The sequence below is a fragment of the Nothoprocta perdicaria genome, unplaced genomic scaffold (genome assembly GCF_003342845.1).
Source record: "Nothoprocta perdicaria isolate Ctin4 unplaced genomic scaffold, notPer1 scaffold_55, whole genome shotgun sequence".
Classification (NCBI taxonomy): domain Eukaryota; kingdom Metazoa; phylum Chordata; class Aves; order Tinamiformes; family Tinamidae; genus Nothoprocta; species Nothoprocta perdicaria.
Genome location: NW_020455810.1, coordinates 3777243 through 3801906, shown reverse-complemented (window position 1 = coordinate 3801906; position 24664 = coordinate 3777243). Strand labels below are relative to the sequence as shown.

At 38.3% G+C, this 24664-nt stretch overlaps 1 protein-coding gene across 1 annotated transcript in view; it reads left to right on the top strand.

Moving 5' to 3' along the window:
• The first annotated feature begins 17900 nt into the window (after positions 1-17900).
• ADCY2 (adenylate cyclase 2) overlaps positions 17901-24664 on the top strand; it is a 159274-nt gene continuing 152510 nt past the window's right edge. The window contains exon 1 of the mRNA XM_026048527.1: positions 17901-18116. Coding sequence (XP_025904312.1) covers positions 17901-18116 — 216 coding nt within the window. The remainder of the gene's footprint in view (positions 18117-24664) is intronic.

Sequence of the window (24664 nt, the reverse complement as noted above, 5' to 3'; positions counted from 1 at the left end):
TTAGTTTTAAAATGCAAAAAACGATTTTTAAAGTGGAATGTTGTGAATATTAATAAGAGATGTCAATGGAAGTACACATATAACACAAGTATACTAGATCTTGACAATGCTTTATTTTTTTATTGCCTACCTGAGAATGGTATTTGTTTGATAACTAATTTGCTCATATCTTTATTTCTGAAATTAGCAGCAATGTTACTTCTTAAAGGAAATAACTTATTTTAAAAAACATTATTATTTAGACAATAATAAAGCAAAACTGCTTTATTAGCTACAGTCAGCATTCATAATTTCAGCATTAATTTGGCAACAAATAGCATTGATAAACCAAGCAGATGGTAGATAATTTCTAACTTTAGAGGAAAGCCTGCTTAAAGCATGGAAATTATATCTTGCTCTTTCAAAAAGTGCCTTTGATAGAGGTACTGCAATCAACTGAACAAACTTCAGTTTAAAACTTCTCCCCCTCAGGGAAAGCACCGTACCTGCATTGTACAATCCGGAAAGTGTGATAACACAGTGTAGTGATACTGAAAGTTAACGTAATAGCTTGGACCAAGAGAGGTCAAGGAAGAACAAGTCAGTTCTCACAGTTTGGTACATGACTGTCTTTCACAAGTGGTGTGGTGATTTCTGTTGTACAAAAAATTAAGAGCAATGTGCTTCTTAGGGCAAGATTCTGCCCTAAACTAGGAGAGAATTTAACTAGAAGCTTGCAAATATTTTGCAATTGATAGCTGGATAATTATTCCCACAGGTTTATTGCTGGAACTAACACATCTAGCAAGTCTAAACCAAGTGAGAATTGCCATTACAGATTTCTTTGATGTTATGCTTTCATCTGTCAGCTTTTTGAGCTATCATTTCACATAGAGTCTCTCAGTGCAGAGCTATATCTTTAGAATGCTTTCGGTTTAAGGTATAGCACGTGTCTTTGCCTTTTTACATACAGTAAACAGCATATCTACTCTTTCTATTTTATGCCATATTTAATCTCAGGGCTATTTTGAAAATTCCGCATCCATTCTGGTTAATAATCTACAAAAGCAGTGAAAGGTTTTGTGGAACATATTTAGGGGGAGATGTAAACTATCGAATGTCAAACGGAACAAAGAAAGTGTGATACTGGATGTGCAATGCTGTCCAGTTGGGCTTAACTTTCATTAAATATAGACTCTGATTGTTTTATCTGGTCATGAATGAACACCTATAAAAGTAGAAAGAACAGGATATGCTAGATGCACTGCATCTAGAGGAAAAAATGTCTGCCCACTACAACTCAAAATGCAGGAGACACTTCCTCACAGACACTCAGGGGCAACTCTAAAAGCATGCAGGTGGCGTAACTCTAAAAGCACACATGTAATAGAAGCCAAGGGTCAAGAACTTCCAGCATATGGTGACCATAAAGCCTGCCAAAAAAGTGGGAGGCTGCTTGAGTAGTGGCTCTATGCCTTATCAAAAATCAGCAGGAAAATCAGCACATGCAGAAGCCGCTCTGAAGTGCCTGGGCACAAATAATAACTGTTTTTTTCAGCCTTAAGAACAAAAGGTCTAGGAGCTCTCTTACCATTTTTTTTTTAATACTTTACAGGAGGGCATAAAAAGTAGAGCTATTGTTCTCAGACAGTGGAGCTCTTCAGTGCATAGTTGAAATGCTGCACAAGTTGCATCCCAGAAAATACCTGTTAGTGTTAAGTAAAGCATTTTTACATGTAGGTTGCTGAGCATTCAAAAATGTTGTCCAGAGAAAACAACCTGGAATCTCCCATGGCTGAAGATACTTAAAATCTAACTGGATTAGGTCTTAAGCAAACTGATTTGGTACCTACTTGGATTCTGTAGGTCCTCAGTAGGTTCCTTAAAGCCTAGATTATAATTCTTTGTTTTCTTTTCCGTAATACTTTATGAAATTTTATATGTATTTATTTTTTACCTTGATTATGAATATTGATTTTATTGATATATTTTAGTTTTCTTATTTTATGAAAGAGAAACTTCAGAAGAAAATGTAACCACTTTATATATTTAAAATACGGAATTACAATCTCCAAAATTTTGTTTGATGCAATGTAATCTCAAGCTTAACTTTGTAATCAACATATTAAAAAAGGCCCGTTTTCAAATGCTTTAGCAAAAAAAAAGAAAAGAATTAATATTAGCATATTTCTTGCTAAATGACTTCAACTTAATTATATTTTTCATAATATATTCAAAGAGTACATGCTCATATACTGTAGGAATGTATGCACCAGAACTTTGTAGGAAGGAGTAGGTATATTTACAAAAGAAATCTGTATGTTGTTTATGCAATCTCGAAATTAGTCCATCAAAGAGCCTGCTAGCCAACTACTCTTTCCAGGACCTTACTGTTATACCAAAGGCTGGTTGCTAATATTAATTCTACTTCTAGAGGTGCCTTTGCATATGATCTCAACAAATTTGCCCAAGACTACCATGTGTTCAGTGTGTATGAGAAGATCTGGGTAGGTTATGTGTAACAGCACTACCTGGTGCATTATTTTTAAAGGCTATATAGGCGGTAATGACAGGCGGTAGGTTTTGTGAAAAATAAAACAAATAAAGTCAAGCTTTCCAAAAGGTAGTTTTTCTAATTTATTGTATATTTTGGAGTTATGCTGAAGAGTTCGAGTGAGAAAACCAATTATTTTGTATTGAGCTTTTGGTTATTTAAATTTCATGGTGGTGCCATTGGAGCAATAGTCACAGAACTGGAAGAGAGAGCCTGGGCCTCGTGTTCCAGTTGCTGCACTACCAGGGCTGAGTGGAGCCACAGAACCACTGATTAGGATTTACAGCCTATATTTCTGTTTATAAACTTCAGTAGACATGTACCTTTTTTGAGGAAACGCATCATGATTTGTGTTCTTCAACAACCTTTAGATCCATTTTTGCAGACTCTATCAAACTATGTGTTTTTCATTTATCTATATGAAGGGGATTATTCCTGCCTGCATTTGAAATCATGTCCTTCCCCAAGCTCAATTACAATTCCATTCTGCTTTTTATAGCATATCTCCAGTTTCTTAACTTTTGTTTCAACTCAAATATACTTGACTTCTCCTTCAGCCTCATCTCACTTGCAGATTTAATAAACCTGTTCTCTTATCTCATCCTCAGGCTAGTCATGAAAATAAAATGCTGAAACAGACTTAGGACAGACTCACACAGAATCTTACTAGCTCGTTCCATTCTTTCTGACAGTGAGCCATCAATAACAGCTCTTTTGGTAGAAACTTCTCAGCTGTAGCAATTCTGCACTTGCTCTGTGATATTTTAACATGTGGATTGCTTTCCTCATTTGCAAATGATAATATCATCTGAGATGGTATCAAAAACCCTATTCAACCATCTTCCTGGTCCAGAGTTTTTCACCTTATCATAGACTAAAATTAGATGTCATCACCCACACGCAGGGTGAAATTAAATCATATGGAACTGATCCGGAAACAGTGGTTTTATCCAGATACTCCCTCCCTATTACTTGCTAGTTTTTTTTAATCATGTTAACTTTGGTAACTACCTAATTGCAGATGACCCTTAAAAAAACAGAACTAACTAACTGATAGTGTTCTCCACAGGGCCTTTCTATAAGCATTTGCTCATTTTCCACTAAGTTACAGGTTTGACTTTGCAGCACAGTTCCTTATAAAATCAGTTCTCACAGCAGCTGTTACTATTAGATTTCTTATACTTCTTTTACACTTCCTATTAGTTTGTAACCACATAGTCCTACATATTACTATAAAGAACAAGAGTAAAAATTGCACTATTAGCTAGTCTATAGCGTTATAGAGTAAATAAGTGTCAGGTCCCAGAGGTCACTAATTGGTCTTAATGGTCTTAATGGTCTTAATGAGCCTCACCTGAATCTCCACCCACACCTGCTGACCAGGAGCTCTATTTAAGCTTGACCTGGGCACTAAGGGCCTCTTTAGCTCCTGGCTTATCTTCTTTTTGGGGACTAATTTTATTCTTGGTGGTTCCAGGCAAATAGGAATGGTGATGTGTGGTTTTTTCTTGTATTCAGTTTTCTACAGTTTCTGCTACATGTGCTTCCCTCCATCTCTGCTGCTTAGCTGGAGTCAGGTGTTTTTGTTTGCTTCATACATTTTCCAGATTGTGAAGGTATGCATATTTTTTTGTGGAATTTTTTGAGACTTTTTAAGTTGCTTTTTACACTGTTCTTAGTAATATGACCATTAGTACATGACAGATACTCCAATATTATGTTTATGTATCTATCTTTATGACAGTTTTGGGAAGCAGGGAAGAAATTACTTCCCTGAAATTACTCTGTTTCAAAAACTTAGAGCAAACCCAGAATTGCCTCACTTTGTCTTGGGTCACAGCTGAAGATGTTAACCACAAATATCATGATATCTCTTCTGAGAAATGGTAATGCTTTTCTTGAGGTTAGCTGTACTGATCCTTGGGAATGCTCAAACTTATTGCCTTTTCCTGTAAGTAATATACACATTAAGGCATCAAAAAGATAGAACTTCTATATTATTCCTCTATCTGTGATCAATGAGGTATGTAGTTCTCGACACTTGTGAATGTGCTTTTGTTGCAGAAGTGAATGATGCTTTTTGCTAATGACCTATGGGCAGAATTTGTATATTAATTTGCATGTTTTCCTCTTTCATAGCTCAATTGCTGGTATGACACCCTATCTATAACTCACACTAGTGTATACTTTGATGTATTTTTTCTTTCTGATACTCATCTCTGCACAAGTTTGCTTCATTCATTATTTGCCATGAGTCTAACTCTTCAGTTTTCTTCATTCCAAGTAGCAAGCCATTCACACAATAAACCTTTTTCATTTCTTTTGTAGAAAATAACAACCTGATGCATAAGAAATTAGCCTATCACTTTTTCTTTTGAATTTAACTATTCCTTTTCTATTGTATCTATTTCCAGCTTTTCTTAAATATGGTGTTCTTTCTAGACCACACATCCTCCACATCAACACACCTAAATGCATGCTCCATACATTGTTATGCTGGATTAGATGTTTTAGGTTGTTTTAGTCTTTTATGGTTTTTTTTTAGGGCTATAAAGTCAAAATGTATTTTAAATACAGATACCAAAGGCATGGTTAAAGCTTTCAGTATTTGCTCTGGAAATTTCAGCACTTGATTTTTCATCATCTTTATTGCATTATGCTATTGTCTTATAATAACAGTAACAATGTTATGATAATCACATCTCCTGTTTAAGCAAAGTGAAGCGATATTTTCAGTGCAACAATAAAGAAATTCTTTGTATAAAACGAGAAGAAAAGGCTATCTATAAAATATCTATGTAACATAGCAAATTATTTTAAGAAGGCTCATATTATCAAGGAGAAAATATTTGTCCCAGAAGGATTTGAGTCAGAATAAATATTAAGTCTGAAGTAAATCCTTTGGTTTTGATTTGTATGTACCCCCAAAAGGGGGGTGTTGTCTTTTCCAGGCTGAAAACTTCTATTTTTCATTCAGGATCATGTATAGCCACTGACAGCATTCAAAGGGTCTAAGGGCCTTCCAGCTTGGCCATCCTTGTTGCATTTTTTGCTGCCCATGTTTGTTTTCCTCAGGCAATAAGAAGGCACACTGTCCACATTATAGAAAATCTTTGTTTTTACAATTAGCATTTTTCCCTCAATCTGATATGTCCTGTTAATCACATCCTCACAAATGCTGAGCATCTATGGAAACAGTTTATGGCCAAGTGCTTGTGCTCTGTTCCTTTGATAGCTGCAAGACTTTTTCAGTGGGAACTCTTAATATTTAGACAGCCTTAAGAATTGACCAACAATATTGATTTAAAAAAAGGTTGTTTTTTTCTAGTATCGTGTAATGTTGTTTTGCCTTTAATACTTTTTCCCACAGATTGCCCTTTCTATTTGTTCTCCTACTCTTCTGTTTAAAAATTGCTGATATAAGATTAAATTTCTATGTTTTTTCATCAAGGTTATGGAAGTGTCTTTTTTAAAATGGTAGTTAGGTCATTTTAATACAGAAATCTGAGGAGGATGAACTAAGCTTTTTTGAATAGCACAGGGCTTTCCTAGATGACAAGAAGCTGTCTGGTCAGCTTTGCAGTAACTTTGCTTCCAGCTTCTGAATGAATTCAGCCTAGTTGAGTTTTTTTTTTTTGTTTTGATTCAACAGCAAGTTTGATAACTGGTGTAAAAGTACAAGAATGAAAAGGAATGTTAACTTTTTGGAATGATGTATACAAGCATTGTATTTCATTGCTGTTGAAGCAATGAAACTGGGATTTTGCATTGGAGTACAGAGTGAGAACAGAGGTACAGCTGCCCTGGCAACTGGTCTCGAACAATGGCCAATACTGTTAGGTTTTGTGTTAAGCACAAAATTTTATCTTAGGCAATCACAAAAGCACATCTTATCTGAGGAGTGAATAATTGTAATTTATCCCTAGTCTAATACTGTCTAATCAAAAGGTAATCATTATTAGCCCAGCTATAATAGTGATACCTTTCATAATTCAAATCTATATTCTATCAAAGATCATTAGTAATTCTATATAATCAACATGTTATCTACTCCCTTGAGCTCTCACCTTTCCAAGGGACAATGTTGTATGTAGGTAAGCATTTCATTTAAACAAAGAAAAGCCAATGGATAAAACCTTTTCTGTTCAACTTCATGCTGCTTATTATTTTATAAAGTACTTACATGCCTAATCTATGAAATTCTTATATGGAGAAAGGAGGCTTTTTTGCAGATGGCTTTATTATATAAATATATATAAATATGAAGAAGCTAAAGCTATGAACCAAAGTTTATTTGCTTAATTTCTTCTGGCTGGTCTATCAGACTTGTTAGAATATGCTTTCTTTTCAGAAAGAGCATGTTTCTGTATTATCTTTCAATTCTTATGCTGGTTGGCAAACCTTATTTTACAAGGTATACACAATCTATACTTAACTCTACATAAGAGTACCTTTCCAGATGCATGTCACAGAGCCAGTCAGGTTTCTTTCTGCCTGCTGAAGTTGTTGGATAGTTTACTTCACATGCTGTGGTCAGTTGTTCACTGTAGATCTTTCTATGCATCTCTTTCTTCCAGCTGTCCCCTAGATTCATTCCAACATAATTTCTAATGTTGTCTAGAATTATTTTTTAAATTTTCAGGTTTTCTTAGATGAAAAACTAGCTTTTAGAATACATGTACATCTGAAACTTCATTACTAATTTCTTAAAATAATAGTTTGAGAAATAAAACTTTGTGCTATGCTCTGTGCATTGCTAAAGCCATTGTCCTATCAATTTTCCCCACAAATCACCTTTTGCTAATACCTCAGCTGTTAATTATCCTTTTACTTGAAACTATCTAATTAACATAATCAAAACTCAGGAGTTTTTTGTCATCTGCATTAATATACTTTTGTTTCATACCAGAGAAATGATGTAAAGAATATAGTTTTGAAAGGCTTTCTAGTTTTTTCCTATTAATTCCTATTGGTTTAATGAACACATTCTTCTCTTGTAGACCTATCCATACTTGAACAGACCTGAACTTATTTTCTATTTTTTAAATCTTTAAACATTTTGTTATGCTATATTCTGTCTCTTTTTAAGAGCGGCAAAGATCATTACTCTTAAGATTTGTTGCAGGTCATTATTTTCTTCCAGTTCTGTGAATTTGAAAATGAAATAGATATATTTTGTGTAGCTATTTTAGAGATGAAGGCAGAAAAAGTTCCCTACCTAAATTAACTTTTGAAAGCAGTAAAAACAAATATGGATCTCCATAAAATCATTATGAATTATTGTAAGCTTTTTATCAAGCTGCCTAATAAATCATTTTTTCCCCACAGAATAGATTTAATTCAAAATAGATGATTTTTTTCAAGATCTGGGCTAGTTCTATTTTTCTCCTTCCTTTCAAATGTTAGATCACAGTTTAATAACAAATGATATTTCATAGGCTGAGTTAGGAATCATTACAAAACTTGACTCTTAGTCCTCTTCTTTGAAATCAGGCATGTTATCTTTGTTTCTTTGGGTATTTTCAGAACTGCAGACCAGTATAATCACCTTATGAAGAATGTGCTATATATTCTTCCCTTTGACTTTTAGCAATTCAGCATGACCATTATTAACATTTCATGTGTTGCTGGCACAAAAGGCAATCCTGATTGCCTTTTGAAAATTTTGCTTGTGCTTGAACTTACACTTGCAAATTTGACTCTTCACTAAATGGCTCAGCTGCTCTGAAAGTGGCCATTTCTTGTTTATCTGCCTTGCTATGAGAAGGATCTCTGAAGTACTTAATTATTTTATAATTGAATTATTTTATAACCAGAGGATTTCTAATTTTGTTCATTATTAGATTATCTTATGTCATATCCTTTTCTATATACATTAATTCTAAAATATTCTTACTCTCTTACTATTCTGTCACAACTATCTCTGAATTTCTTTCACTGAGTAATGTCTCTAGCATGCAGTTATATCCTATGTCTTGTATTTTGTTGTCAGTCTATTGCCCTCTTGTGACTTTAGTGCTCATCAGGAGACTGACACTTGTCTTAGGGCAAGTGATCCAGACTTCATATTGATCCTGAACTAATTCCTTGTAGCCATCATCAGCTATTGTTTGTTCTTTTATTCCTGAGTCTACTTACTTCTAAACTGTTTTGTGGCTCTTCCTAACCTATATTTCAAAATTTAAGTATTGATTCCCCTCAGTTTAGCTTCCAAAGCCTCAACTTGTTTTATACTAGTGCTTGATGTAGTCCCATCTATTTTGTATCCTGAAATTATTTTTGTATCACATTTCATTTTTGTTGTCCTTAGCTGTATAAGAATTTTAGATGATCCATTGCCTGGAATCAATCTGTATGGGCCTCTCTGGCTGTATACAACCCCATTAGTATAAAATTACACATTGCCTAATGATTTTAAGTGAACATATTACTAGCGAAAATCATGTCAATAGCTAACTTGTGTGTCACAACCTGTCCATAATCAAAATAAAAACTTTTTATATGCAAGTACCATAACTTGGTAGGTATAAAGCTCACTTAAAATGAAATAGGATTTAATAATAAAGCATAATAGAGGTGAAAACTGCTATAATGACTTATACCTTTTTTATCTTTACAGGTAGAAAAATTATAGCATTGTCCATACTATCTTGCAGAAGTTCTTAAGACAATGCAAATTTGAGAGAGAGTATAAGAACAAGACATGCATAGAATAATAACCTCTTTTGGCTTAACTTTTTAGTTTCCACAAATCAGCCTGATTGGGTCTTCCTGAGCTAGCAGTTATATCCCGATTGTCATGTTTAATAGCAATTGATTAACTTTTAAAGATTTTTTTAGTCCATTTTAGTATATACCTTTGGTCTCCATAAAACTGCCTAGCAGTGAATATCACAATTTAATTATCTTGTGTTATTTTAAGAATTGCTTTGTTTAGGGCTGTACCATGACAGTTCCATCAGTTTTTGCATTACAGAAAATAATGAAACATTATTTCATATTTACTGGCACTACAGTTTTCATAAGTCTTAGCTAGATTAGAAGGACATGTTTTTTGTACAGTTCTATTCCATTCAATATCTCTTCCAACTTGGGTCATCCTTTGTTCTATACAATTCTATGTTGAATAATTTTTCCCTTTGTCTTTGGAGATGGGAGACTTGATAGCGATCAAGATGCTGGCAGGGATGCATGAACTTCTATTTTATTGTAATTTCTTTGCATTTGTTTTCATTTTTTCTTAATATCTGGTGTTCTATTTGTTAATTGACAGTCAATGAGTTGCTGCTTAGAATTATTTAGTGTTATGAAGATGTATTTTCTGAATTATTGAGGTCAGCTATTACTTATATGGCTAGGCTAGTGCTTTCCTTGGTCCATTATTTTGCATTGTCTTATACACAGAAGTTAATAAATTACTGATTATTTCCTAAAAGTGGAAGAGACTACACAAATATTCTAACAGACTAGAATGTGAGGACATATTACATATGGCTTATGTAGTAAGCATAATGAAATTAGTCCAATGTTCAGCTAATTACCATGGCTTCTAGAGCAGTTTAAGTAACTATTTCAAACTACCATAGGTAGTTTCTTAGCAACTGTGTAAATAACTCATGGGCAGTAAACATGCATCTGATAAGCACGAGAGATAGTACTGGTTTAAAATGAAGAATCAAGGTTATTCTGTATTTAAACTAGAAAACTCACTTGATGGTTTCTTATGGAAGACAGATTTAGTGTGTTAAACTATAGAAAGCATTTAATAGTCATGAAAGTTCTAAATGGTAGACCATTAAAGCAATGGTCTTCAGTAGTTACAATGACAACAGTATTTCATAAAAATGTGCACAAAGCAAAATTCAGTTATTGGATAACCAGAATCTCTTAGGTGATCTTTCTTGAAAGAAAGATTCAGTGCAGTTCAGAATTACCTTGTGCATTTATGTTCTGGATATGGGTTTGGCCCAGAAAAATAGGTAGTTGTTTTTGCTGAAAAACCCTGTTAAAAGAACATGAAATTCAATAAAGGGAAATAGAAAGTCCTTTGGACTCATGGGTTATTCCTGGGGAGGAATAAGTCCATGCACCAGCAGAGACTGGGAGTCAGCCACCTGGGAAGCAGCCCTGTAGAGAAAGGTCATCTTTATGGACAAGTTGGCCATGAGCCAGAATGTGCCTTTCTGACAAAGAGGGTCAGCAAGAGCCTGGGTTGTATTAGTTGGTGTTGCCAGCAGGTTGTGAGAGCTTGTCCTCCCCCTCTACTCAGCCCTAATGAGGCCATACCTGGAGTGCTGTGTCCAGTTCTGGGCTTCCCAGGACCAGAGACATGGAATGAGTTTAGCAAAGGAGCTGGAGCATCTCATAAGAAAAGGCTGAGACTGTTCAGTGCGGAGAATAAAAGGCTCTGAAAGATCTTATCCATTGGTATACATATATGATGAGAGGTAGAAGACATTCTGTTCTTTCTCGGTGGTGGCCGGTGACAAGAGGTAATATGCTTTACTTTATGACTCTATACTCTATACTATTTACTCTATACTATTCTCTGGACTCTAAACTATTTACTCAATAGTTCCCCTTGTCGGTAGCTTCAGCAGGATCAAGGTGTCCTTTCGACTGAACAGTTACCTTTAAAGTATAGTTCAGTTTCAAGACCTGATTAACTTAATGGCTGAAGCCTTCCTTCACAAAACTATTTAAGTCTCCTTACCTCCAGTGATGCTGTCTAACATTCATTGAATAATATTGGCAGTCACAGCCAGAGCTGCTGCTTGTCCTCTGTAGTGGTTCAGTTCCTTCTGCCTCTTTCTAGAAGTAATACTTGTTCCAAAATCTGGGCTTTTGGATGTTGGTCATGACAGCATTTTCCAAGCATTGATCCTAGAACATCACCAGTTCTTACAACTTTCCACTGTCAGCTGGATGCCCATATCAAATATGTCACTGTAAACCATTACCTCTTATTGCTCCACATGATTTTGGAAATTGGCTGCAGTTAACACATTTTTGAGTCATGAAGAACCTTTACAGCAATATGTTGAAAAGGGAGTAGTCCTAACTCCATTTCTGAAGTGAGAACATGGCCAGTCAGAATATGTTGAAGCTATCCCAGGCTGGGGAGAAGAAACACATGCATCTGAATGCATGAGACACAAGAGCTTTGGCACATGGGCAAAAGAACAGCCAAAACTTATTTAAAAGGCAAGTCTGGATTGACTTTTCAAGTCTTGTGCAGTTCTGTTCTGCCTAAAAAGATTAAGTCAAAACCAATTTATTTGCTAACCTCTTTAACATTTCCTGGAGTATTGTCATGTCAACCAAAGCCAAATAGTAATTGGCCATAAAATAAATAGTATGATAATTATAAAAACATAAGCCCAAACTCACTTTCTTGGCACCCACTCTATTATAAAATTAATGGGGGCAAAGGGGAAAACCTCCTGTGAATGTTTCACTTATGAAAGATGCTAAGCATTATTTCATTGATCAATTCTGGATTCTAAGAAGTCAGACTGAAGTCCTGGAGGTCACATGTAGAGACTTTTGTTTGCTTTAAAGTATTCTAAGGGCTGAAAGAGGAAGTTTCCTTTCAAATAATTATGAAAGATGCTGAAGAAAAGAAACAATGAAGTTTCCAAAAATGCCCTTTTAGATAAATGAGTATTGTTTTTCATATTTATTTTTGTATCCTGCTATTTTATATTAAGTTTTTTGTCCTGTAGTTTACTTTAACACAATTAACCAGAATTGGTTTATAAATGATATATCAAATTTGATCATTGCAATAACTTTGAAGGTTGCCTTGTTGCAGTTTTGCTTTAGGCAAATCTTATTTTACTTTCAGTGGATTGTTCAAATATAACAAAGTTTATAATTTATAAGCAATGATTTTACTACCTAGATGCCTGTTTTTCAGAGAGAATAAGTGAACTGTATTGTATGAGGCAGTAGTCTGAGTTAGTAGTCTTTCAGATAAAGTCAATATTTCTTTTTAATCAACAAAACTGATAGGAACATGATTTGTCTGGTTGAGTGAGATTAAAGAATCTACTCAGTATCCTATTTTTCAAAAAAAAAGTACAATTCAGTGCAAGATGCAAGAAATGTGTAATCCAACATAATCTGCCTTTCATATTTTTGTCTTATCTCTGTATCTGTTGCTTTGTGTTGACAGTAGTCAAGAAACAGGGTCAATATTTCTTTTGGCATATGTTATTGGTTGTGATTTTCAGACATATTTTGACAAGATTTTGAAAACCAAATCCATTTCATCAGTGTTAAATGGTTTTCATAAGCCTCTTGTGATAAACAACCACAGTCTAACTACAGGCTCTATGAAAGATATGTTCCATTTATGATATCTGCATTTCATTTTTTAACTTAAATGTATCTTTTCATTAAATAGAAAACAAGGAAATCATAGGATTCCAGTTGATCTTTTCTAAACTATTCATGCTATGTGCATTTACTATGTTCCTTCTTACTGTTTCATTTCTGTGGATAGCAGTCAAATATTTTCTAAACCAAGGGAACTCTTGTCTTTGACAATTTGCTCTGAAGAATCAGTCCCTAGTTCTGCAATATTGTTTGAGATAGGATAGTATAGGGTAAGTAGTTCTGATATGAGGCTCTATAATCAATAAAAAGGCTCATTGAGTTATTCATTATTCTACTTTTATCTATTCTGATGTCATAAAAGCTTTTCAGACTGCACTTGCATATTGAACAGTTCTTTACTGAACTGCATATAATAGTAGCTCATTCAATTTAGTTACCTGGCTGAAAGTTTTAAGCATTTTTTTCCTTTCTTCCCACCTTCCCCAAATCTCATTCCTGAAGACAAAAGGGTATCTAGGAGAGCTGATGGTTTCCTAAGTAATACTAAGGCCAAAAGTGCAAATTTTCCAACAAAAAGGAAGTGTTAGAAAGTATATAATAAAGGCAAATGTCTTGAAACTGAAAAAGGAAAGTGTAGCACAGAATTTGGAAACTAGGTCAACTTACAATGGTGAATATAAAAGTACAGCATGATCAAAATCAGAAAGGGCAAGGCACAAGGTGAGATAAACCTAATGTACTTAAAAGTAATTTTCTCTTCATTCTCTGCTCATTGTAAAAAGGAAATGGTAGGAATGGTTGACCCACTTGCTATTCAGCTATTAACACATGACACTAAATCAGCTAAAATATTAACTTCTGTTTTGCCTCAATCTTTAGGAAAAAGGGAAGACTACAGAGGTATTTCAGATCATCTGAGTCTCAGACAGTTCCTTCACTAGTCTCATAATTTACTAATTACTCTTGAGAGTTTGAGGATGAATAAGGGCCAAAGTAGCTTCAAAAATGGGGGAAAAAAGGCAAGAACAAGGAATTTTATATCAGTTGGGCTGCAATTAAGTACCTGAATGTTGAACACCTGAAATCAATGTGTGTCTAAGTCAAAAATGAATTTCACCAGGCTCTAGGTACCTCTAGGTACATGAAATCAAACATTTCTATAGCAAGTCATGTCATCACTTTTAGAGAGAGCAACAATTATATGAAATTCTCATTGAGGCATGAGAGAGCAGTTCCTGATAACCAGACTCAATGATAAATCTAGAATAAGTAGCAGCCTTCAGTTTTAAAACAAGCAACAAATGAAACTACATTTATGATGGAGAAATTAATGTTATTAACAAATCCTTGTCGGCTATTACTTATTTTTCAGCCTGTGAGCTTCCTCACTGCTGGCTCATGGTCAACAGGCCCATCAGGAGAAGATCCTCTGCAGGGCTGCTCTTCAGATGGCTGAAGGCCAGCCTCTGCTGGTGCAGGGAGTTTTTCTTCCCCATGTGCTGGACTACATCATTTCCCATTGATGAACCTTGAGGCTTGTGTTGGCCTCATGCTACAGTGAAATAGCAGGGCAACCATCTGTTTTTTCAGCCACTTGCATCAGTTTTGCAGTGTCTGTGGACTTGCTGAGGATGCATCCTAATCCAAGTCCCTAATGAAGATGCTAAACTATACTGGACCCAGGATCAGCCCCTGGGGAACATTACTAGTGATTCCAGGTGGAATTTGTGCTGCTGACCACAACACTCTGAGTCTTGCAGTTCAGCCACTTTTCCATGCATCAGTCACTTGTCACTTATCTAGTCTGCATATCAGCACTTCATCTACGAACACCTACTGCTCTTCCCTCATTCATTAAGCCAGTCCTTTCACTGTAGACAGCTTTCAGATTGTTCAGATGTGATATCCTGTCCATAAATCCATGTTGACTAATTCCACGCATCTTGTTGGAGTATTGGAAATGGTTTCCAGGAGGATCTTCTTTATCACCTTCCCTGAGGCTGTGGTGAGATTGACTGACCTATAGTTCCCTGGATCCTCTCCTTATCCTTCTTGAAAATAAGGGTGGTGGTTACTTTCAATCCTCAGGAACCTCTCCCAGTCACCATGACCTTTCAAGGATTATTTTGAGTGGTTGTTAGCCAGCTCCTTCAGCAAATATGGTTGTACCCCATCAGATCCCGTCTTTTACCTTGTCTCTGAGAAAACATTCATGCATATCACTTATTTTCCTTTAAAAAGGAGTGTTTGAATACTATGTTACTTAGCTTCAGTATTGTGATCCTCTTCTCCTGGAATCTATTTCAGAAGAATGCAAAGGTGAAGCAGCATCCTACTTATATTGCTGTCAAAGGTGTGTGCCCTGTCAGCTTTTGGGACAAAGCTCATGGGAAACCTAAATAGATGGAAATTCCCTAGGTTAATCCATTTGCTGCTGTGGTGTAGTGCATCTACCACATGCTCAGACAAGCAGCTATGGACCTCTATGGTGTGTTTTGTTTCTGTAACAGAGATGCTTGATACTAGTTGCTCAAAGAGCAGATTGCTTCATGTTGCTGGAGTGCCAAAGGTCAACACTGGATAGTTTTGGTTGTCTTAAGTACTTGACTTTTTTTCTCAATGGGAATTCTAACTCCATGCTTTTTTGCACAGCTGTTGAAGCACTGTATATTTTGCCCTTTTCAAAGGGAGAGCTATGCTGAACTTGCGGTTCTCGAAAGGCATAAGATGCTACTGGGCAGTCTTTGAGTTAATCATGGTTTTCTTGTGGAATTATAGTTCTATTTCCTGAGAAATTGCACAAGATTAAAATAATGATGTATTAGTTGTTACAGGTATAAAATCTTGCTGAAAATAGCCACCAAAGGCATAGTAAATATGATTGTAGTAAACTCTTGTGAAATGGTCTTTTCTCTTCAAGTTTGGTGGAAAGGAGTTGGAAGGTTATTAAAGCAAAATAATTTGGGTGGAGGACAGCCAGTACTGTAATCTATTAACATGCTGTGAAAGTTTAAAATATCTTTCTTGGGGATGGTTGTTATATACATGGAAGAGAACTTTTTTTTCTGTCAATCTTTTACACTTTTGTAACTCTGGATAGAATCATGATATTGTATTTAAAACAACTAAAATGTGTGATAGTGCTCTTCCCATCCTCTGAGACCAAAACTCAGATGCCTTCAAATACCAAATATTGTGATTTATGTTGTGATTTTTGGTTTCTCTTTTTTAAACTCCCCTTGCCTATCTCAGTGTATATGTGTGACAGTGAGGGTGGCCAACTCTACAATTTTAAGTGACTGCAAGTAAAGCTTTTTCATGTTGCAAAAATTCTCACACCCACCACTACAAACTTCTTCCCAGCAATTAGTTCTGCCAGAATGTTCTCCACACATATATTTGTGATCATCCTTCAATCTTTTCACTGCTGCCTTTGAGAGCTGCTCACCTCCTCTCTCCCAAAACAGTGGGCGCAGTTGTAACTTTCCACTTCTTCCTCATCTGTTCCTTCTGGTCAAGACACATGTTTTAGGGAAAGGAAGAATAAAAACCAAGGAGGCTTTTTTTTATTTTTGCCTTTCAACAGGCTGAGATGGGGATGGGATGGGCAAGGCCTCATTCATATTTCACACTCTCGCCATCTAAGAACTGTTAGTACTCAGGCACAGTTCAGAGTTGAAATACATAGTATTGCAGGAACCAAATTTCTTTCCTTTTTTACACTAGGCCTTCTGTATAAAAAAAGTGTAGTTGAGAATGAAGGTCACTAAATGTTAAAGGGAAAGTTTTAATTCATATCATCCTAATAACCTGCCTTCCGTTTCACCACAGTTTATGGGTAGCTCAACTCTAAATGTCTCAACCACTAGGAGCCTCGACCTTCCACCTTCAGTAACATGGGCACCCATGGCTCCTTGCATGACTCCAGTCATCTGGAACCACATGTAGGATGTCTGGGCTTTGGCTTAGACCCATGTTGCCTTGGTGCTTTCCTTTCCATGGAGTGCTAAGGTGACCCTGCATCCTTTGGGAGACTTAGGATGTAGAGGGAAGGTGCTGGATGGAGAAGGGCAGAACAAACTTTATGAGGAGCAGCTGAGAGAGACAGAATTTAGTCTCGAGAGGAGGAGGCTTGGGGAGACCTTGTTGCTTTCTATAACTCTCTGAAAGGAGGTTGTAGTGAGGCAGGGCTCTATATTCTCCAAAATAACTGCTGATAGGACAACAGAAAATTGTCTCAATTGTGCCAGGGGATGTTCAGTTTGGATATTAGGAGAAAAAATCTACATGGAAAAAAATGGTGAAGCAATGTATGAACAGGCTGCTCAGGGATGTGGTGGAGTCACTGTCCCTGGCAGTGTTTGCAAAATGTGTAGATGAGGCACTTAGGGACATGGTTTAGACAGGGTGAGGCAGTTAGGGACATGGTTTAGACAGGGTGGGGATGGGTTGATGGTTGGACTTGATGATCTTGAAGGTCTTTTCCAACCAGAATGATTCTAGGACTATGGCACAAGTGGTTTGTCCTGTGGAGAGGGAGGGAGTGTGTGTGTGTATGAAAAATTAACTGCATGACCAGTAACTTCAGTTTGTTTCAAGTGCCTGTCCTGTTAGGAATAGGAGAACTGTTTAGAATAAGGGAAGGAGTTGGGTTGAAATGCCGGGGGAAATCACTTCCTAACTTAACTGCCTGTTTTTCAGCCCAAATTAGGGCACCATTTTCAACGAGCACATCCAGGGAAAAGCGCCCGGGCGCGTCGGGCTCCTCCTGAGCGGCCTCCAGCCGCAGGATGCCGCGGTGCCCGCGCGGGGAGCGCGGCGGCGGCGGGGGGCTGCGGCCGCCCCCCGGTGCCGGGGCGGGCCGGGCCGGGCGCGGGGAGGCGCTTGCGGCGCGGCCGGGCTGCGCGGGGCGCGGGCAGCATGCGGCGGCCGCGGCTCCTCCTCTCCGCCGCCGGCGCGGGAGCGCGCCCCGCGCCCGCCGCTGCCGCCGCCGCGCTCCGCTCCGGAGCCTCGCCCGGCGCCCGCGATGTGGCAGGAGGCGATGAGGAGGAGGAGGAGGAGGAGGCGCCGCTACCTGCTGGAGCAAGCGGGCGGCGGCGGCGAGCAGTGCCGCTCCTCGCGGGACTGGCTCTACGAGTCCTACTACTGCATGAGCCAGCAGCACCCGCTGCTCGTCTTCCTGCTCCTCATCGTCATGGGCGCCTGCCTCGCGCTGCTCGCCGTCTTCTTCGCCTCGGGGCTGGTAAGGGACCCGGCGCCCCGGGGATGCTCGAGCCGCGGCGGGCGCGCGCGGCGCCTCATTCCCTCAACTCCCTGCCTCGGCTTCCTCCCAGCGCGCACGTTAGCTGGGCTCACCTTTTTCTTATTAGCTTTTTGTTTATTTACTTTTTTTTTTTTTAGTGGCAGGATTCAAAGCTCATAAATGCAGCGCGTGCAAGTAGCTGAAGCTGCGCGTTTCAGGGCAACATATTTATGTAAAAGGATTCTCCCCCCCCTTACGTTTTTTTCTTTTTCTTTCCCTCCACTCCTTAATGTCTTTTTCTGGCATTTGACCCATTTTCTCCGAAGAGCCTTTGGGGCAGCGCTGCCTTCATTTCGCGGAGAGCAAAACTTTCAGCTGGCAGATCCCTTTTCCTGCGTCTCCACTGCGGGGCTTCCAGCCTCCGGGAAGAAAAATATGTCAGCACAGCAGCTGACAGTCGCGATGGGTTTATCCCACCCAGGAGCGCGTGGCATTTTGCCCTTGTGCCGAACCCGAAGGAAAAGCTGCAGAGGGCAGTAAAAATCTTGCTCCTTAGCGAGTTTTCCTGCTGTTCGGGAGGCAGGGCAGGCTGTTTGCGTGGCTGTTGATAGGAGCGGGGCTTGTGGAGCCGCCAGTGTTGAGGTTCTGGTGGGTGTCGGGGTTGGGGGGTGAGTGTCGTCTTTTGGTATTCTGGAAAGCTTAACAGTTACAGGACGCTGCTGCTAATGGCTAGGCAAAGATGAGCACGGTAGTGTTAGTGCAGCCGAGTGGATCCTCTTTTAGAGGCGTCTCATGTAACAGGGTATGCTTAAGTAGATTGAGAATCCCACTTTCTTGCTTGTGATGATCAAATGAGCAAACTTTTGCCTTAAAAACAGCAGCAAACTGTTGCAAGATGAGATAAATGTAACTTTTTTTTTGTCTCTGTAGGTACTGGTATTGATTTTTTTTTCTTTTATTTTTTTTTCAAATTGCTATTCATGTAAGTGCAGCCCAGGTATACGAGTGCTGAGCTGAAGCCAGAAATAACAGTAGCAGCTGGGGTTTTGGGCTCTTAATGCCGAACCATTTTGGCTTTGGGACTCCGCATGCACGACATGAGTGTTTATCCCTTTCCTGGGTATTAGCATTTCTTCACCGTTCAGGGAGTTGATGCTTAAGGACTGATGCTGGAGAAGGGAGAGCATCACGTGCCCAGGCAGAGGCACGGTGAGCTGTAGAGATGCACAGAACACTCCTATTAGCCTAGGGTCAAGGTAGCAGAACTTGAGCTTATGGTTCTACATTAAAATTCAAAACTTTCAGTCATGGTATGATCTAGACCTTGTTATAAGCTGGGCACGCTTGTTTTTATAGTTCTGTTTCTTATGGAAAATTATTGAAAACAGCAGCTAGTGCATAGCAGTGGGTCCAAACCAAAGCCCTGCTGTGAGGGAAACAACTGTGCGCTGGCAGTGTCTTGCCATGCATTGCAGCCTCAGAAACAGTGAATTTCCTATTCAGTCTGCTTTGGGAATTCCAGACATACCGGAAAAGAAAAAATACTTTTTGAACCTTTTTCCTGCGCTTTTCTCTTCCTGTGGCTGGCAACTGGAAAGGGGAGAGGGAGGTGGCAGTCGTCCCCAAAGTTTGCCATTAGCGAATGAAAGTAATTCCCAACCAGGGAGAAAGCTTGCCCTGGCAGTCTTTTAGCCACAGAGTATTGGATAAAAATCCTTTGGATCCCTGCCTAGATGTTCACCTAAAAACATTTTATTGCAATCCAGTCCTGTTTTTATTTGTGATGGAAATATTCCTAAAGGTTTAAATCTGATTTCACCCGCATGTGGAGACATAGCTGATGACATGAAAAGGTCTGCACAGTTATGGGAAGGAGCTGCAAAAGCCAATATTAATATATTTATTTTACACATCCAGTATGTGATACTTTTCATGGAATATATAATTTTGAAAGGAGGCACAACAGAAGTGAATTTGAATTTTTCTGTGAATTAGAGTATTTCATCTTATGTATTTGATGTTAAAAGAAATCTTTCTTAACAGTTGTTTCCTTTAGATTTCATACAAAGCAATTAAAATTTTACTGAAAATTACTGAGACCCATTGTGGAAACAAAATTCCAAAATGACTCACAGTAACACTTGATTCATGTTTCTCAGTTTTATGTCAAGGGACAGCTTGGGACTTGAAATGTAGGATCAGGCACTGTTAGAAAAAACGGAAGTTTGTGAAGTAGCAAATATTTTTATGGCCCTTGAAGGGGCGGGGGGGGGGGGAAAGGAACACACAAACTAACAGAAATGAGAGGCTTTTCTCCTGTTCTAAATTTTTAATAGTTTCTTAAAATAGATTGCTGTGATGTAATGATGTGTCTCAGATGCCATCTTTTCTTTTTAGTAATGTATTTGTAAATATTCCTTAAATGCAGCCAACCACACAGGGATGTCTGTTCCACCTATAAAACTATTTCAACCTGTCGGCTTATCAGCTGTAATATTCCTGATTTCAGGCAAAAAACTTAAGCTGTTACAAAGTTATAATATTTGTATGTACTATATATATAGTATAAGATTACTTAAATTTCAAGACAATATGCTACTATTTATTTTTATTGGGATAGGTTTCTTTGGAGACTTTGTTTCAGAAGAATATTGTGGTTTTTGACCTTTGTGTTTAGTCAGCCTGTATTTTCTCACACTAAGATTTCCAGAGGCTGCTCCGAAGATGACCATTCGGAGCTTGGAATTTTAAATAGTTCTTTTCTATACTACCAGCCTTTTGAACTTCCCCTGCCAAGGTATCTTCTGCATTTTTTTCATACCTAGCAGGAATTGAAAACTAGAAAAAAAAAATCTAGCATGAGCTCAATTTCCTTTTATTTCCTCTTTTTAGTACTAAAAGCTTGTCACTGTTTTTAGTAATATTCAGAATTCTTTTGTCTCTAATCAGGTCATCTCTATTGTAATTGCAGCTTGCTGGAAAATACTTGAATTGTCCCATCTGCATCAGTATATACATGTTTTTTTCCCCCCTTGGAGCGCTCTTGCTCCATGTTCAAAGATCAAAAGCCTGCTATGCAGTGCTTACCTTTGACGTTAGTCTGGGACCTATCCTTATTTGGCAAAATCCTTGCTGCTGTGAGTCTTGTAAGAGGTGGTTGTTTCTTTTTCAAGCTTGTTGATGCACAGCCATGTCTTCAGTGGCACCGCTGTTCAGACAAATCATGTGTGTTGAGTGGCGAGTGTTTATACAGTGTTTCTCTTGAGAAATGGGGGGAAATGTTTTGTTGGGCCCTTCTTCAGTATAAGAAGGAATCTTCCTGGTCTTGGTTGGTGGTTGGTGTTGCTGCCTACCAGAGGCAGCATGGATTTCTTTTAAAAACTGGACATCAGCCAAACCTAGAGCTCTGCCAGATTTTCATGAAGAGGACCTCATTCTGTAATGAAGAGGGGGAAAAAATGCCCATGTATGAAAAAAATAGCTTAGAATTGCAGATGGGCAGACATGCACCATTGTTCTTTGCAGTCCCTCAAGCAGGCTGGGTGCCTGCAGAGGAGCAATGGCTCCATGCCTCTGGGTCTGGAAAACTCATTCACACACAGCTAAAGGACACCATGCTGACATTGTGGTGGTGGTGCACCCTGCTCTTTGAGATGCTTTGTTATAACCAAGGAAGTTTCAGGGCATTTGAGGTCAAACTGTATGGTGTCAAGTTCTTCTGGTGCAAGGGCACTAAAATATCTTCCCAAAGGCCAAGAGAACCCAGGGTCTGAAAGCAATCCTTGGATCTTGGCAGACTGAAAACAGGGTAAAGCATCTGCTAGGCTGTTTTCAATCTGTAGCACATTCCCCCTGAAAGAATACTAAGAATACTAACAAAGTTAATGGGAAGAGGAAAACTCTCTCCAACTGAAATAGAAGCTGAGACAGGGCTGTTTGTGTGCTTGATTCTGTGGTTTGGTGCCCAAGAGAGATCCTACCTCTTTTAAAACTCATTCTGCTGAATTATTGGTGCTATGAAGGTGAGGAAGATTTGAAAACAAACAAAAAAAGTATTTGCAATACATTGTATTTCTATAATTCTTGTTATAATTGAGCATACAGTTATGCTTTCAAGTCCCCTGCATATGAGATTGTTCCATGAGGGAATCCTGTGGTTCTATTTTTTCATGTCACAGTATATTTTTCTAGGTATATAGTCACTGCCTTATTTCACAGCTATAGTTTTTGCCTATTTTGTACAGTCTTGGGATATTGTCATTGCTAATGGTCCTAGTATCTTTCCTAGCAGTCCATTGTTAGGTCATTGCTAATGGTCCTAGTAATGGCCTAATGGTCCACTAGCATCTTCAGTTGTCTGAGCATAGCCAATACTACCTGCTGAACCAGGCCCATAAGAGTTTGCACTTTTCCTACCTTTCTGCCTTGTTCTATTCCTAGATAAGAATCAGTCAGGTCTTTCTTGCCTCATTTGGTAATGACACTCCCAGGACATCTATGATTGCCTTGAATACTACTAAAGGCTTGTCTCATTTGCTGATTCTTAACCATCCTGCAAACAGAACCATCAGGACTATGAGCTGCCTATGGCAACCTCACTTCACATACTTGTTTCCTCCTTTGTGTTGAATAGGCTGAATGCTGAATAAGTGAATCAAACTATACAAAATATATGGAAAAATTCTGGAAAAATTTTACTGGAAACGTGCTGGAAAAATTCTGAGCCTTGAGCTGTAACCTTGATAGATTATCATTTTGCAGGTGCTCTGGCGGTCCCTAACTGGCTGATTTAATGTTACAGATTGTGACTCAGGCTCTTGATCTAAAGCTTATAGTCATTACTGTGCCTGAAACAAATGACAAATAATGTATTGAACAGAGCTACTGTTTACTGAGGTGCAATGGGAGTAAGAAAGATGATGGATTGGGTTTATGTTTGTCTGCTGTCTTTATTAGTATCAGGCTGGTCAGGTGAATTCACAAATCCTATATTGTCTGTTTCACAGTGGATCTGTCACCAAGCTTGTGAGTACCTCTGGTTATCTTGCTTCAAGCTCTTTAAATTGCTTCAAGTTTCTTGTCATGGACTGATCCATTTTTAGGGATCTGAAAGCTCTTGTAAAAATGGTGAATAAGTATCTTATGGTATGCCTTCAAGAAGTGTCCTAGGTTAAGGAAGTGGTTGGGCGTGCCAGCGTCATGGGAGCGAATTACAGCAGGACAGCTGCAGTATTGCATCTTGTGCCTAAATTGACAGTAATGGGCAAGTTGTGACTACCCAAAAGTAAAATTCTGCATGTTCCAAAAAAACTGAGTCTACTTGAACCTTATCAATATGTTAACAAGTGAAAATGCCAACAGGTTAGTCTTTTACTTCTCTGGACCCTGAATTAAGTGAATTAGCACAGTTCTTCATACTTTTCCCTGCCTTCTCTCTTTCTTTAGACATTCCCTTCTGATCTCACAGAAGGAAAAAAATAAAAACAGCAAAAAAGAAAAAGTCTGAAATATTTTCCACTTCAAGTCTTTTATTCTTAGATCTTGAGCAACCTACAGACATTAAACTTTATTCAGATCATGCTGGAGATTCAAGGGACTGTTGATTTATTTGTGTGGAAGTGTAAGGCAGCAGTTTGCACTTCAGCTATGGGTTGCCTGCTTTTCCAAACTATGTTTAAACATTTTTGTTTCTCGCTTGTCCCTAAATGAAGCTGTCTTGTGGTACCTGCGTGATATGAGAATCCCTTGCTGTTCCACATTGTGCACTTGGGAGAAGCAGGGAGAGCAGAGCCCATCACTGGCATTGGGTGATTGGATAGTCCCATGTGATCCGGTGTGGATCGGTCACTTTCTGTAGAGCACTTTTTCCTCACTTTGGTCTGCAGAAGTAGATAGAACAAGGTTTGTCCAAGTGTCCCCAGGCAGCTGAGGTTTGCTGTGGGACCTCTTAAAGACCCCAAAAGATGCTGAGTGTCAGTGGACTTGTCCACTGACTGGGGAACTGGGATTACTGTCCTTCCATTTTAGGTAAAAATTTCCTATCCATGTTTCCAGTTTGCTAATACCTTGGTCAGCCCTACAGGAAAGTCCTAGGAAGATTTGATTCCCTGAGCCATTTTTCATCAGAATCGAAGACCCTCAACTAGTATAAATAGAAATACTTGAATTTGTAATATATCTTATCACATCTTCATAGGAAGTAGAGCATTTTTCTGCTGTTGCAGAGGTGTGATTTGGCTTAGTTTTATTTCAAATATAAATTAAAACATTGGTCTGTTTGCAGCTATATCTTTATGGAGGTGATACCGATTGCAGAATTTGGGCCTAACGTGAAGTCAAAACTGAAATAAGTTGGCTTCAAACCAAAGATATATCTTTAACTGACACTTAGACAGGCATATAAGAGGGGAATGTGTCCTTAGGGCAGCCAACTTTAGGAACTTTTTCTATGATAAGACTGCGTTTAGTCTTAACGGTTGCAAAACCTTATTAAAAAAATTGAAAAGTAATTACATGATCTTGATAGTGGTTTTTCTCTATTAAATCTG